Source organism: Pan troglodytes, chromosome 10, assembly GCF_028858775.2.
Source record: "Pan troglodytes isolate AG18354 chromosome 10, NHGRI_mPanTro3-v2.0_pri, whole genome shotgun sequence".
Taxonomy (NCBI): domain Eukaryota; kingdom Metazoa; phylum Chordata; class Mammalia; order Primates; family Hominidae; genus Pan; species Pan troglodytes.
Window position 1 is genome coordinate 13,674,628 of NC_072408.2, and position 14,852 is coordinate 13,689,479.

Here is a 14,852-nt window from a genome sequence, read left to right on the forward strand (position 1 = left end):
CTCCAAGCAATCCTCCCACCTCAGCCTCCCAAAATGCTGGGATTACATGTGGGCACCATTCTGCCCATCTGTAATTTTTAAAAATTATTATTAAAAAAGAACAAAACACATAGATGCCCTAGACTCAACTCAGCTCTACTGATCAATCTTTAGGGGTTAGGACTAGGCTTTTGAAATGTTAAAACACCCAGAAAACTGATGACCAGTCAGGCTTAGTATCCCCCATCTCTACCACTCATATGGTACTTAATGTTTCATATTTAAATGGAAAGGACACCTCACACTTTTTTGTTTTTCCTATAGTTCCTACTCAGAGAATATGCCTAATAAATATTTTATGAGAGTAGTACAGAAGTATGACTCCATTTTTCTCTTATATTTCATTTCAGTGTGGCTCTTTAGAAACACTATTAACATAACAGCATTATGTCAAAAAGCGCCAATAACATTCTCACCAACTTTTCTTTTTAAAGGCATTAGGTATAGCTAGACTGTAAAAGGCAAGTGGTGTGAAGCCCAAACCTAAGATCCTAAGATCTAGGATGAGTCAAGACTTCATAGTCTACATGAGTGAGTAGAGGCAGCATCTAGAGGAAAACAAAAGTATGTGGCTATCAAATTCCAAAGAAGCCCCATTTTATTACAGAGAAAGTACAAAGCCGTTTCCTCACAGGGAAAAGTACAGTTTCCCTTCTCCAGGGTGACAGATGAGCCTTTTCCGAAGTTCTCAGCTTTCTCTTCTATCGAAACTTCCCATGTCGGTTAAAGTGTTTGTAGAGATAGCGGATGCGTTTATTAAGGTTGTGCAGGTCATCAGCGAACATTCTACTTCCAACCATTTTCCTCTTTCGGATACAACGTTGCAATTCATTCCCTTTCCAACCTCGAAGCCATATGGGCCCCCTGATCAGTTCTTTGGGGTGCTTTTCAAAGTTTCCTGTGTAATGTGAGAGAACACATTAGATCCAAGACAAGAGAACCCATCCTACACCAGCTAAGCTTTCAACCCACGGTTGCATCTTGCTGAGCAGCACCTATAGACAAGGCACATTACAGTACAGAACAATAGCACAGACTCTGCAGCCAGACTGCTTGGGGTTAAAATTCTGATGCTGCCATTTATTAACTTTGGAAAAATTGTTTATTTTTACTTATGAAGTAAAAATTATACGAGGGCACTCAGAACAGTGCCAAACACAATGTAAACAGCTACATAAGTGTTTGCTCTTACTATTGAGCACAGTACCACTCTCTACACAGGAGGAAAAGATAGTCGTTACAGCGTAATTGCCATTCTGAAATTGTGTACCACGTCGAAGGTCAAGTCTTACCCAGGATCCCGATGTTGTCATACACTCCGAACATGGCCCTTTTCTCGTTCCAACGATCAACCACTTTGGGGGGCGGGAGAGTGAGCCTTATACCGATCAATCTAGGCACATCTGGGGATGGGGAAGGGAGGGAATTAATCTGAGCCGCCTATTATACTACGAAGCAGTTATCGGGGTGTCTACATCAGCCACTTACCAAGAGAGAAGCTTCTGCACGCCAGAGGCACCCAGTCCCACAGGCGCCTACCTGCCCCGGATAAGAGGTTCCCTGCCATTTCTCTAGTCTCCCCCCTTCAACAGCACACCAAATAAGCCCAAGAAGATGACAGGAACCGTCCCCGCCAACTTCACACGAGTACTAAGGCGAAGGCAGCCATTTTGGGCCTTACCCAAGCAGCTGTGGGCGCACCGCCCACCTACGCCCCATCCGCAACAGCCACAAGCCCCGCCCCCCGGGTTCCGGCCGGAGGGGCCTCTACCACCCTTCCCGCCTTAGTGCTTCCGGTCCGCCTGCCGGAAGTTTTGGAGCGCCGGACAAGCTGAGGTCCGCGACTCGTCGCTAAGATTCCCCAAAACTGAGATTTCAAGAAAATTCACCCTTTCCGCTTTCTTTGGCGTCCTTCAACCGTGAAGGAAATGAAGGTTGAGAACCTGGAACCCGCTTCCAAAGACCAAGCCCTTTCTCTGTGCCTCACAACAGTCTTGCGCTGTAGCTGTTTTTATTACCCCTATTTTACTACTGGGGAGGAGATTTGAGGTCCTGAAAGTGAAGTGACTTGCTGGACGTCACTTAGCAGAGGAGATGGCGAAACCTGGATTAGAGGCGATGCCTTCTAACTCCCAGCGTGGATTTGCCTCCTTTCCTGGGGGTGACTGAATGCCCAGCCAGGGACGCGACATCTCCGGCCGGCAGAAATACGGCCTCCTCCCCGCCGACTGGGCAAACGGGGACCTTGCGGCCAAGGAGGGATTCGCAGGCGGGCCGGGGGTGGGAGCGGGGGCCGGAGCCGGAGCCTTGGCCCGCCCCCGGGCGGTGCTGTGATTGGCCGGCCGCTCCGGCGAGCGTCGCGATTGGCCTTCCTGCAGCCGTTGAGATTTGAACTCGGTATTTGTGGCTTTGCCCGCGCGTTGCCAGACTCAGAGGCGGCCCTTTGCCTCTGCCTGCCGGGGATTGGCCGGATTCTCCGCCGACTTGAAAACTGCCTTGCTAATTGGTGCGTGTTGTGCACGCGTGTTTTTTCCTTTTCATTTCAGCCTGACTGCCGGAATCAGAGCCGCGGGTGAGATCCCCAGGTAAGATGTGGTGTTGCAGGTCGTAAAAGAGTAGGAAAGTCGAGTACATGGCAGTGTGACCCAGTCTTGGGCAAAATACAATAGGCCTAGTAGGTATATCCCTGGGCGCGATGTGGGAGAAACTGTAAGTCTCACAGATCCGCAACGGAAGATGTTAAGCAAATCGCTTAACAGATCCGCAACGGAAGATGTTAAGCAAATCGCTTAACTTTCTTACTTCAATTTCCGCTCTGTAAACTCATTTGTATTATTATGCACCTCATGGGATTGAGGTTAGGAGACTTAGATCAGATATGATACATGCAAACAGCCTAACAGACTTGGCACAGGATAAATAAATCATCATTGTTAATGCTCTTACCATTCTGGTGCAGGAAGCCCACTAGCCCATGCTGGGGCACTGTTTTGGCCTCAGATGAGATCAGACCATTCTCTCTATACTTAAGGAGCTTTGCACATAAAAATGGAAATAATAATACTTTGCACATTAATATGCCACTTTATAGTTCTTTAAACACCTTCGTACTGCTTGATTTGTTTGATCATCAGAGCAACTTTGTGAAGTAATCAGAGTTTAGTAACCCTGTTTTTACAGATAAAGCCCAGGGGTTTAAGTGTCAAGACCAAGTGCCAAAGTCACTACTAGAATTAGTTTCTAGTCCAGGGTCAATCTCAGATCCCGTAAGATAATGTTGCTAGCTTGCTATAAAACTAAAAGCCATTATATATGTTGGGGGTGGGGAAGTAACAAAACCAGATGATGTTACTAGCTTGCTGTAAAACTAAAAGCCATTATATATGTTGGGGATGGGAAAGTAATAGAACCAGATACGAAGACAGGTCTTGAATATAGACCCTGACCTTTTCACTGTTTGGTTTCTAGCCCTGTGAGCCTGTAGGAGTAGAATGGCTCCCCAAATGTATGAGTTCCATCTGCCATTATCCCCAGAGGAGTTGTTGAAAAGTGGAGGGGTGAATCAGTATGTTGTGCAAGAGGTACTGTCCATCAAACATCTTCCACCACAGCTTAGAGGTAAGAGTCCATAGCTGTCACTGTACCTAGCTCTTTCAAAGGACCATCTCACATGGAATTGCTACATTGTCATTTCTGTTCCACTACACCAGGAAGCATCATAAGAGCAAGAAACATGTTTTTCCTATTTTGCTGTTTTATCCTAAAATTGCATGGGATGCATGACCCAAAGAGTACATTCATTAACTTCCTTTTCTGGATTAGTCAAAAACAGTCTTGGTGTATGTGATTACTCTTTGGGGAAAAGTTATTTTCCATCTTTACCCCTTACCGTGTGTCAAAATTAAGTCCTGGTGGATTTAAGAGTTATAGGAGTGGATCGCTTTTTCAGAATATCTCGGATTTAACCCGACCTGTTTTTGGTAATACCTTTTTAGAGTCTAGGTATCTTCCTTCCAAGATGTGCAATTATGGGGACAAAAACCCATAATATATATGTACCACTGCAACACTGAGCAATATATGTACAGTGCAGTCACCTACTGAAACCTGTAAATGATCAAAAGCACCTTTTGCATTACCAGAAAGACTTCATAATGTCCTTGTACTTGTTGGGAGCGGTCTTGTAGCAGTTAGCTTGCTTTGGAGAGGTATAGAGATTAAAGACTGGAGCCAGGCTGCCTGGATTTGAATCCTGGTTCTACCACTCTGACCTTAGACAAGTTACTTAATTCTCTCGGTGCCTTGGTTTCATCATCTGTAAATATAGAGATAATAACCAATTCATTTGTTATCACCTACAAGAAGAAGGGTTGGTTAATGCAGCAGCTCGACAATATGGTCCTAGCTTGTCTCTTCTTGGCCTTTCTTTCATGGTTGCTAGATGGCAACTTCTTTTTGTTTTTCTTTTTTTTTTTTTTTTTTTTGAGACAGGGTCTCACTCTGTTGCCCAGACTGGAGTGCAGTGGTGCGATATCGGCTCACCACAACCTCCGCCTCCCGAGGCTCAAGCGATTCTCCTGCTTCAGCCTCCCAAGTAGCTAGGATTACAGGCGCACGCCACTACTGCCTGGCTAATTTTTGTATTTTTAGTAGAGACGGGATTTCACCATGTTGGCCAGGCTGGTCTTGAACTCCTGACCTCACATGATCCACCCACCTTGGCCTCCCAAAGTGTTGGGATTACAGGCGTGAGCCACTGCACCAGTCTAGATGGCAGCTTCTTGCTCTAATGTCCAGAAGTGGAAAAAGGAATTTTCTATTTTGTACTTTTTATTCTTTATTTTATTTTGAAAGACAAGGTAAAGACTCTCTTGCCCAGGCTGGAGTCCAGTGGCATGATCACGGCTCACTGCAGCCTCAACTTCCCAGACTCAAGCAATCCTCTCACCTCAGCCTCCCAAGCAGCTGGGATCACAGACATGCACCACCATACCTGGCTAATTTTTTAATTTTCTGTAGAAACAGTGTCTCCCTGTGTTGCCCAGGCTGGTCTCGAACTTCTGGGCTCAAGCAGTCTTCCCGCCTCAGCCTCCCAAAGTGCTGGGATTGCAGGCTGGAGTGCAGCGGCCTGATCACAGCTCACTGCAGCCTCAATCTCCCAGGCTCAAGCAGTCCTCCCACCTCAGCCTCCCAAGTAGCTGGGACCACAGACATGTACCAAAGTGCTGGGATTGTAAGCATGAGGCACCATGCCCGGCCAGACTTTTTTGTTAAAAACTAAAACACACACACACATTAGCCTAGGCCTACACAGGGTCAAGGTCACCAAGAAGTCACTAGACGATGGGAATTTTTCAGCTGTATTATATTTTTATGACACCACTGTCGCATATGTGGTCTGTTGTTTACCAAAATGTTACAGGGCACAGGATTGTACAGGTAAGAGAAATAGAATTACCCAGACTGGTTAAACTGATCAAGATTATTACCTAGGAGCCTCCCTAAACTTGAGCATATCAACCATTTGGTGGTAAGCAAGGAAGAAGGCAGAGTGTGGAGGTTGCCTAATGGATGGCAAACCAACAGTGTCCACAGGTATACTATTCTGTCCATATCATGTGGATATATGTGTCACCAATTGAACATGCTGCATACTATGACAAATTACTCTTCACTTATTATAATGATGCATCATTTTTTTAAATGGTCACCTTTTTTTTTTTTTAACTTCCGGAGTACATGTACAGGATGTGCAAGTTTGTTACATAGGTAAATGTGCTGTGTTGGTTTGCTGCACCTATCAACCCATCACCTGGGTATTAAGCCCAGCATGTATTAGCTATTTTTTTCTTATGCTCCCCCTCCCCGCATTCCACCCTCTAACAGGCTCCATTGTGTTGTTCCCCTCCCTGTGTCCATGTGATCTCATTGTTCAGCTCCCACTTGTAAGTAAGAACATGCAGTGTTTGGTTTTCTGTTCTTGCGTTAGTTTGCTGAGTCCCTGCAAAGGACATGATCTTGTTCCTGTCCCTTTTTTTTTTTTTTTTTTTTTTTTTTTTTGTTGAGACTGAGTCTCCTTCTGTCACCCAGGCTGGAGTGCAGTGGCGCAATCTCAGCTCACTGCAGCCTCCACCTCCCGAGTTCAAGTGATTCTCCTACCTCAGCCTCCTAAGTAGCTGGGATTACAGGCAATGCCACCACGCCCGGCTAATTTTTGTATTTTTAGTTGACACACGGCTTCACCATGTTGGTCAGGCTGGTCTCCAACTCCTGACCTCATGATCCACCCGCCTCGACCTCCCAAAGTGCTGGGATTACAGGCGTGAGCCACCGCGCCCAGCCACTTTTTTTTTTTTAAAGAGTCTTTTGTTTTTTGGAGACAGGGTCTCATTTTGTTGCCCAGGCTGGAGTGCAGTGGCTCCGTCCCGGCTCACTGCAACCTCTCAGGCTCAGCTGCCCGAGTAGCTGGGACTACAGGCGTGTGCCACCATGCACTGCTAATTTTGTGTTATTTGTAGCAACGAGGTTTTGCCATGTTGCCCAGGCTGGTCTCAAACTCCCGAGCTCAAGCAATCTGCCCACCTCAGCCTCCCAAAGTGCTGAGATGACAGGCATGAGCCACTGCACCCAGCCAAGAGTCCTTTTTAAAACAATTGCATTGCTTTGATGATTTTGGTGTTTAGAACCCTGAATACAACTTCTCCTATAAATAAGATCAAATCATTTAGTTCATTTAACAAGTATTTACTGATCATATGCTGTGTGCCAGGCATTGTTCTAAGCATTGGTAATACAACAGTAAACAAAACAGACAAAATGACAAAGTTCTTCCTTTCAAGGTTCTTAACAAGTAATAAACAAGTAAATATGTAGTACAGTAGGACCCTTATCCCAGGAGATATATTCCAAGACCCTTATTAGATGCCTGAAACTAGAATAGTACCAACCCCTGTATATACTATGGTTTTTTCCCTCTACCTGCCTACCTATGGTAATGTTTAATTTACAAATTAGATACAATAAGAGATTAACAACAATTCTTTTTTTTTTTTGAGACGGAGTCTTGCTCTGTCACCAGGCTGGAGTGCAGTGCTGTGATCTCAGCTCACTGCAACCTCCGCCTCCCAGGTTCAAGAGATTCCCCTGCCTCAGCCTCCCGAGTAGCTGGAACTACAGGCATTTGCTACCACACCCAGCTAATTTTTTGTATTTTAGTAGAGACAGGTTTCACCATGTTGGCCAGGATGGTCTCGATCTCCTGACCTTGGATCTGCCCACCTCGGCCTCCCAAAGTGCTGGGATTACAGGTGTGAGCCACTGCGCCTGGCCTGTTTAACAACAATATTAATAAAATAGAGCAATTGTAACTATGCCAGCATCACTACCCTTGCACTTTGGGGCCATTATTAAGTAAAATAAAGGTTCCTTGAACAGAAGCCCTGCAACAGTTGATCTGATAACCAAGGTGGCTACTAATGGGTGAGTAGGGTTGCATATACAGTGTGGATATGTTGGACAAAGGGATGGTTCACATCCCAGGCAGGAGGCGGCAGGGCAGCACCAGATTTTATGCTACTCAGAATGACACACAACCTACAATTTATGAATTGTGTATCTCTGGAATATTTCTTTCTTTCTTTCTTTTTATTTTTTTAAGATAAGGGTCTTGCTTTGTTGACCAGGCTGGAGTGCAGTGGCTCAATCTCAGCCCACTGCAACCTTCACCTCCTGGGCTCAAGCAATTCTCCTGCCTCAGCTTCCCAAGCAGCTGGGACTACAGGTAAGTGCCACCACGCCTGGCTAATTTTTGGTTTTTTGTTGTTGTTGTTCTGGAGACGGAGTTTTGCTCTGTCGCCCAGGTTGGAGTGCAGTGGCAAGGTATCGGCTCACTGCAACCTCCACCCCACGGGTTCAAGCAATTCTCCTGCTTCAGCCTCCCAAGTGGCTGGAATTACAGGTGCCCACCACCATATCCAGCTAATTTTTTTTGTGTTTTTTAGTAGAGCCGGGGTTTCACCATGTTGGCCAGGCTGGTCTCAAACTCCTGACCTCAGGTGATCTGCCCAACTCGGCTTCCCAAAGTTCTGGGATTATAGGCGTGAGCTACTGTGCCCAGCCTATTTCTAGAATATTTCATTTAATATTTTCAGACTTGAGATGACCACGGGTAACTGAAACCCCAGAAAGTGAGAACACAGATTGGTGAGGACCACTGTATGTAAGATGGTTGTAAGAGCCAAAGAGAAAAATAAAGAAGACAGTGTGGCCAGGCGCAGTGGCTCACACCTGTAATCCTAGCACTTTGGGAAGCCAAGGTGGTTGGATTGCTCAAGCTCAGGGGTTTGAGACCAGCCTGGCCAACATGGTGAAACCCCATCTCTACCAAAATTACAAAAAAGTTAGCCAGGTGTGGTGGTGCACACCTGTAGTTCCAGCTACTTGGGAGGCTAGGGTGGGAGAATTGCTTGAGCCCAGGAGGCGGAGGCTGCAGTGAGCCATGATCATGCCACTGCACTGCAACCTGGGCCACAGAGCTAGACCCTGTTTCAAAAAAGAAAAAAAAAGAAGTGTACTGGGAATGGTGGCTTGTCCCTGTAATCCCAACCACTTGGGAGGCAGAGGCAGGAGGATTGTTAAGGCCAGGAGTTCAAGACCAGCTTGGGCAACATAGTCTCTAAAATTAATTATACAAAGCTTAAAAATAAATAATATAAAGAAGAAGATAGTAGGACCTGTCATTTCATGTTGGATCATCAGAGAGGGCTTGCTGTTACGTCACGTTTGAGCAGAGACCTTAAGAAAGTAAGGAAATAAACTATGCAGATTGTTAGGGAAGAGCATTCCAAGCAAACAGAAAAGCCTATGCAAAGGCCTTGAGGTGGGCAAATGCCAATAGAGTTGGAGTGCAGTAAGCTAGGAAAAAGAGATTAGGTAGGAAGTGGTACAGATTATTCTAGAATCTTGCTCCTCAAAATGTGGTCCTTAGATCAGCAGTGTTAATATCATGATCTCATGATCTGGGACCTTATTAGAAATGCAGGATGTCAAGGCCCAGGATGTCAAAGCTGCTGAATCAGGAAATCTGTATTTTAAGAAGATTCCCCCAGGCAATTTGGATGCAATTATAAGCTTGAGAAGCACTGATCTCTAGAGCCTCGTAGATCATGGCAAAAACTTGAACTTCAGTGTGAATGAACTTGAAAGCCATTGGGTTTTGAGCATGGGAGTGACATGGTCTGACATTTTAAAAGATTCACTGGCGACTGTGTTGAGCAGAGACTATAAGAGGCAAGGAGAGAAGCAGGGATACTAGTTAAGTGGCTAATACAGTAATACCAAGTAGATTGGACTGGAGGGATAGCAGGGGAAGTGGTGGTAAAATGATTCAGGATATATTTTCAAAGTAGAGCTTTTACAGGAATGCTGATGGATTGGATTGGATTATAGGGTTAGTAAAGGAATCTGAGATGAGAATGATTACAAGGCTTTTTTTTTTTTTTTTTTTTTGACAGTCTTGCTCTGTTGGCTGTGTCACCCAGGTTGGCGTGCAGTGGCGTGATCTTGGCTCGCTGCAACCTCTGCCTCCCAGGTTCAAGCAATTCTCATGCCTCAGCCACCTGAGTATCTAGGATTACAGGTGTGCACCACCACGCCTGGCTAATTTTTTTTTTTTTTTTTTTGAGGCAGAGTCTCACTCTGTCGCCCAGGCTGGAGTGCAGTGGCACCATCTCGGTTCACTGCAAGCTCCGCCTCCCAGGGTCACGACACCTGGCTAATTTTTGTATTTTTAGTAGAGATGGGGTTTTGCCGTGTTGTCCAGTCTGGTCTTGAACTTCTGGCCTCAAGTGATCTGCCTGCCTCGGCCTCCCAAAATGCGGGATTACAGGCGTGGGCCACCAGGCCCGGCCTTACAAGGCTTTTTGACTTGAGCAACTAGAAGAATGAAGTTGCCATTTACTGAGATGGGGTAGCATATGGGAGGGAGAGGTTTAGATTGTTGGTTATGTGAGTGCGGAGTTCAAGGGAGAGGTTGTCAGCTAAAGATACACATTTAGGATTTAATATTCAGCGTGTAGACAGCACTTAAAGCCATGAGATTGCAGTGAGTGTAGATGGAGAAGAGCAGCAGTTTGAAGACCAAGACCTGAGACAGTCCAGCATTTAGAGGCTAGGAGGATGAAGAAGAACCAGTAGAAGAAATTAAGAAGCAGTCATTGGGGCAGAAAGCAAATGAAGGAGCTAAATGGACGCTAAATAAAGAGAGTGTTTCAAAAACAAAGGAGAGGTCAACTGCAGATTAACTACTGGATTTATTGATGTCATAGTCACTGGTAACCTTGACAAAGCTGTTTCAGGAGATGGTGGGGGCAAAAGCCTGCTTGGAATAGGTTTTTAAGAAAATGGAATGACAGAGATTAGATTTGATGAATTTACATAATGTATTTCTTTTAAGATGGGCAGCATTATGTGTGTCTATATTGAGTAGGAATGATCAGAGAGGGAAAAGCTGATGATGCAGAAGGAAGAGGGAACAGTTGTTGGAGCAGTGCCTTTAGTAGGTAAGAGAGAGAGTACGTGATCTGGTACACGGGGAGGAGATGGCTTTATCAGAACATGGACAGTTTATCCACAGTAGCAAAAAAAAAAGGCAGAGTGTATGTATGGGCATAGATGCAACTAGTGCAGGTAAATATAGAGCTTGGGGCAGTTGAAAGTTCTCTTCTGTCTGCTTCTGTTTCCTCAATAGGAAGGGAAAGCCTTTAACTGAGAGTGAGTTTGGGAAGAAGGTCATGGTGTTATGAGCAGAAGATAGGTGGGAAATAATTGCCTAGAAGAAAACGAATAGACTTGGGAGTACGAATGCCCACTTCAGGTTAGTAGTCATGAGTTTAACGTAAGAGTAGTCAGCTTGTTTCTGTGTTTTTCTCAGGCCATTTTTATTTGTGTGTTCACATGAATGGAGTAACCAGAAAGTTGATTTAACCTAGATTTGCCAGGGGAGTATGTGTTGTTGTTGTTGTTAATTAGTGGAATAAGTTACAAGTATCACAGTATCTAACAATAGGGGAATAGTAAATTAAGATAGATATAAGGCCGAGTGTGGTGGCACTGCCTGTAGTCCCAGCTACTCAGAAGGCTGGGGCAGGAGGATCACTTGAACCCAGAAGTTTGAGGCTGCAGTAAGCTATGATCCTGCCACTGCACTTCAGCCTGCGCAACACAGCAAACCCTGTCTCAAAAAAAAATTGTTTACAAAGGTGTTTTTGTTGTTGTTGTTGTTGTTGTTGTTTTTTGAGACGGAGTCTCACTCTGTCACCCAGGCTGGAATACAGTGGCACTATCTCGGCCCACTGCAACCTCCTCAGTTCAAGCAATTCTCCTGCCTCAGCCTCCTGAGCAGCTGGGATTACAGGCGCATGCCACCACACCTGGCTTTTATTTATTTATTTATTTTTTGTATTTTTAGTAGAGACGGGGTTTCACCATGTTGGTCAGGCTGGTCTCGAACTCCTGACCTGATGATCCACCTGCCTCAGCCTACAAAGTGTTGGGATTACAGGCGTGAGCCACCACGTCTGGCCTACAAAGGTTTCTAATACACTTACTGTAATGCTAAATTTTAAAAAGCAGGACAGAGAAGTGAATATGTGATATGAGCTCAACAATGGAAATACGATGTATAGAAAATGGACTGAGAAAAATTATGCTGTTATAACTGAATGCCTGAGACTGGATATTTATAATGAATAGAAATTTATTGGCTCACATTTTTTTCTGGAGACTGGGAAGTCCCAAATCAATGCACCAGTAACTGGCAAGGACCTTCTTGCTGCATTGTCACAGGGCAGAAGGCAGAAGGGCACAAGTGAACCCACTCCCCAGAGCCCTTTTTATAATAGTATGAATATATCGGTGAGGGGTTGGGCACGGTGGCTCACACCTGTAATCCCAGCACTTTGGGAGGCCGAGGCGGGCAGATCACAAGGTCAGGAGTTCGAGACCAGCCTGGCCAATATGGTGAAACCCTGTCTCTACTAAAAATACAAAAAATTAGCCGGGTGTGGTGATGCATGCCTGTAATCCCAGCTACTCAGGAGGCTGAGGCGGGAGAATCACTTGAACCTGGGAGCCGGAGGTTGCAGTGAGCCGAGATCGTGCCACTGCACTCCAGCCTGGGTGACAGAGCGAGACTCCATCTATTTTTTTTTTTTTTTTAAAAGATGGTGAAACCCCGTCTCTACTAAAAAATAGAAAAATTAGCTAGGTGTGGTGGCAGGCACCTGTAATCCCAGCTACTCGGGAGGCTGAGGCACTGAATTGCTTGAACCCAGGAGGCGGAGGTTGCAGTGAGCTAACGTCATGCCACTGCACTCCAGCCTGGGCGACAGAGCGAGACTCCGTCTCAAAAATATGTATATATATTTGTGAGGGTGGAGCCCTCATAACCTAAACACCTCCCATTAGACTCCACCTTCCAACACTGTCATGTTGGGGATTATATTTCCAACACATGAATTATGAGGGGCACATTCAAACCATACAGCGTGCTAAGTGTTGTTCTGACTGGTTTGCATGGACTATCTCATTCAGTTTTGACATATATATATATATATATATACCATTGATCCTTGAACAACGTGGGGGTTAGGGATGACAACCCCTGTGCAGTCAAAAATCTGCATATGTAAGTTTTGACTGCCCCAAAACTTAAACACTTATAGCCTACTGTTGACCAGAAGCCTTACAAGTAACATAACAGTTTTTTTATTTTGTTTTGTTTTGTTTTGTTTTGTTTTTGACAGAGTCTTGCTCTGTGGCCCAGGATGGAGTGTGGTGGCGCGATCTCGGCTCACTGCAACCTCCACCTGCTGGGTTCAAGTGATTTTCCGGCCTTAGCCTCCCAAGTAGCTGAGACTACAGGCATGCAATATTGCACCTGGCTAATTTTGTATTTTTAGTAGAGATGGGGTTTCACCATGTTGGCCAGGCTGGTCTCAATCTCCTGACCTCAAGTGATCTGTCCACCTCGGCCTCCCAAAGTGCTGGGATTATAGGTGTGAGCCACCGCGTCGAGCCTTAATACATATATTTTTTATGTTATGTATATTATTTACTATATTTTTGCAGTCAAGCTAGAGGAAATGTTATTAAGAAAATCATAAGGAAAATACATGTTCAGTATTGTGCTGTATTTATCGATACCATAAGTTTACATGATGAATCATGTAAAATGGCAGGCAACCACAGCTGCAGACCTCCATCCATGGTACCATATGAAGCAATTTGACTTTTCTTGTAATGTCATGACTCTTTTCTGCTTCTTGGGAACACTTCCAGCATCACTAGTGGCACTTCATTATGGGTCCCATGGTGTTATGTAAGGTTTATGATACTGCTTTAGACAAATGAAAAATACCTGAGGAACCACAGGAGATCACTTCTTGCTGCCATATGCAATTTTTTTTTTTGAGACAGAGTTTCACTCTTGTTGCCCAGGCTGGAGTGCAGTGGCATGATCTCGATTCACTGGAACCTCCGCCTCCCCGGGTTCAAGCGATTTCTCCTGCCTAAGCCTCCCAAGTAGCTGGGATTACAGGCATGCACCACCATGCCTGGCTAATTTTGTATCTTTAGTAGAGACAGGGTTTCCCCATGTTGGTCAGGCTGGTCTCGAGCTCCTGACCTCAAGTGATTCACCCGCCTCGGTCTCCAAAGCACTGGGATTACAGGTGTGAGCCAGCGTGCCCGGTCTGCCATATGCAGTTTACTGGAGAGATGAACTGCTCACTGGAAGATGATTAACATCACAGAGTTTTTAAGCAGATACTTGCAACATTTGAGCTCACCATAGTATCGACAAGAGGCGGCTATGAAATTATCACAGTAGTACAGTGTGTACTGAAGTGAATGTTATGCAGTTATGATTTAATACTGCATCTTTAGGCCAGGTGTGGTGGCTCGCGCCTGTAATTCTAGCACTTTGGGAGGCCTAGGCAGGTGGATCACCTGAAATCAGGAGTTCAAGATCAGCCTGGCCAACACGGTAAAACCCTGTCTCTACTAAAAATATAAAAATTAGCCGGGTGTGGTAAATATAAAAATTAGCCGGATGTGGTGGCATGCGTCTGTAGTCCCAGCTCCCAGGGCGACTGAGGTGGGAGGATCGCTGGAACCTGGGAGGCAGAAGTTGCAGTGAGCTGAGATTGTATCACTACACTCTAGCCTGGGTGACAGAGCAAGAACCTGTCTCAAAAAAACAAAAACAAATAATATTGCATCTTTATATTTATTTCCGTTTCTCTTGGGCTGTGAATGATGTCATGTACCATCTGTGTTTGTGTGTGAGGTTTTTTGGTTTTTTTTTTTTACATAGGGTCTCACTCTGTCACCCAGCCTGGAGTGCAGTAGTGTGATCACAGCTCACTGCAGCCTCAGCTTCCTAGGCTCAAGCAATCCTCCCGCCTCAGCCTCCAGAACAGCTAGGACTACAGGTGCACCCCACTGTGCTCAGCTAATTTTTTATTTTTTGTGGAGATGGGGTCTTGCCATGTTGCCCAAGCTGGTCTTGAGCTCCTGACCTCAAGTGATCCTCCTGCCTCAGCCTCTCAAAGTGGTGGGGTTACAAGTGTGAACTATCACATCCAGCCTGCATCAAGTTTTGATAAGTTTTAACTTTATAATAGACATATATATTTGGCCAGGCACGGTGGCTCAACCCCTGTAATCCCAGCATTTTAGGAGGCCGAGGTGGGCGGATCACGAGGTCAGGAGATCGAGACCATCCTGGCTAACACCATGAAACCCCGTCTCTA

The 14,852-nt window shown here is 45.3% G+C and overlaps 2 protein-coding genes across 5 annotated transcripts in view; one reads left to right on the top strand and one right to left on the bottom strand.

The window, feature by feature from the left end:
• Positions 1-619: 619 nt before the first annotated feature.
• On the bottom strand, positions 620-1,829 carry MRPL51 (mitochondrial ribosomal protein L51). Its single transcript, XM_508954.7, has 3 exons — positions 1,528-1,829; positions 1,332-1,442; positions 620-937 (listed from the first exon to the last, which is right to left on the bottom strand). Exons 1-3 carry the CDS (start codon positions 1,604-1,606, stop codon positions 741-743), a joined length of 387 nt encoding a protein of 128 aa, XP_508954.2. The 5' UTR covers positions 1,607-1,829; the 3' UTR covers positions 620-740.
• A 489-nt stretch (positions 1,830-2,318) lies between these two features.
• NCAPD2 (non-SMC condensin I complex subunit D2) overlaps positions 2,319-14,852 on the top strand; it is a 38,390-nt gene continuing 25,856 nt past the window's right edge. The window contains exons 1-2 of one of the 4 annotated variants that reach the window (XM_001161664.8): positions 2,319-2,624; positions 3,508-3,657. In XM_001161664.8, coding sequence (XP_001161664.1) covers positions 3,531-3,657 — 127 coding nt within the window. In that variant the 5' untranslated portion in view covers positions 2,319-2,624; positions 3,508-3,530. Of the gene's footprint in view, positions 2,625-3,507; positions 3,658-10,357; positions 10,599-10,786; positions 10,913-14,852 lie in introns of those variants that run through there. The other 3 variants (XM_016922835.4, XM_016922834.4, XM_063786250.1) reach the window with 3 other exon arrangements.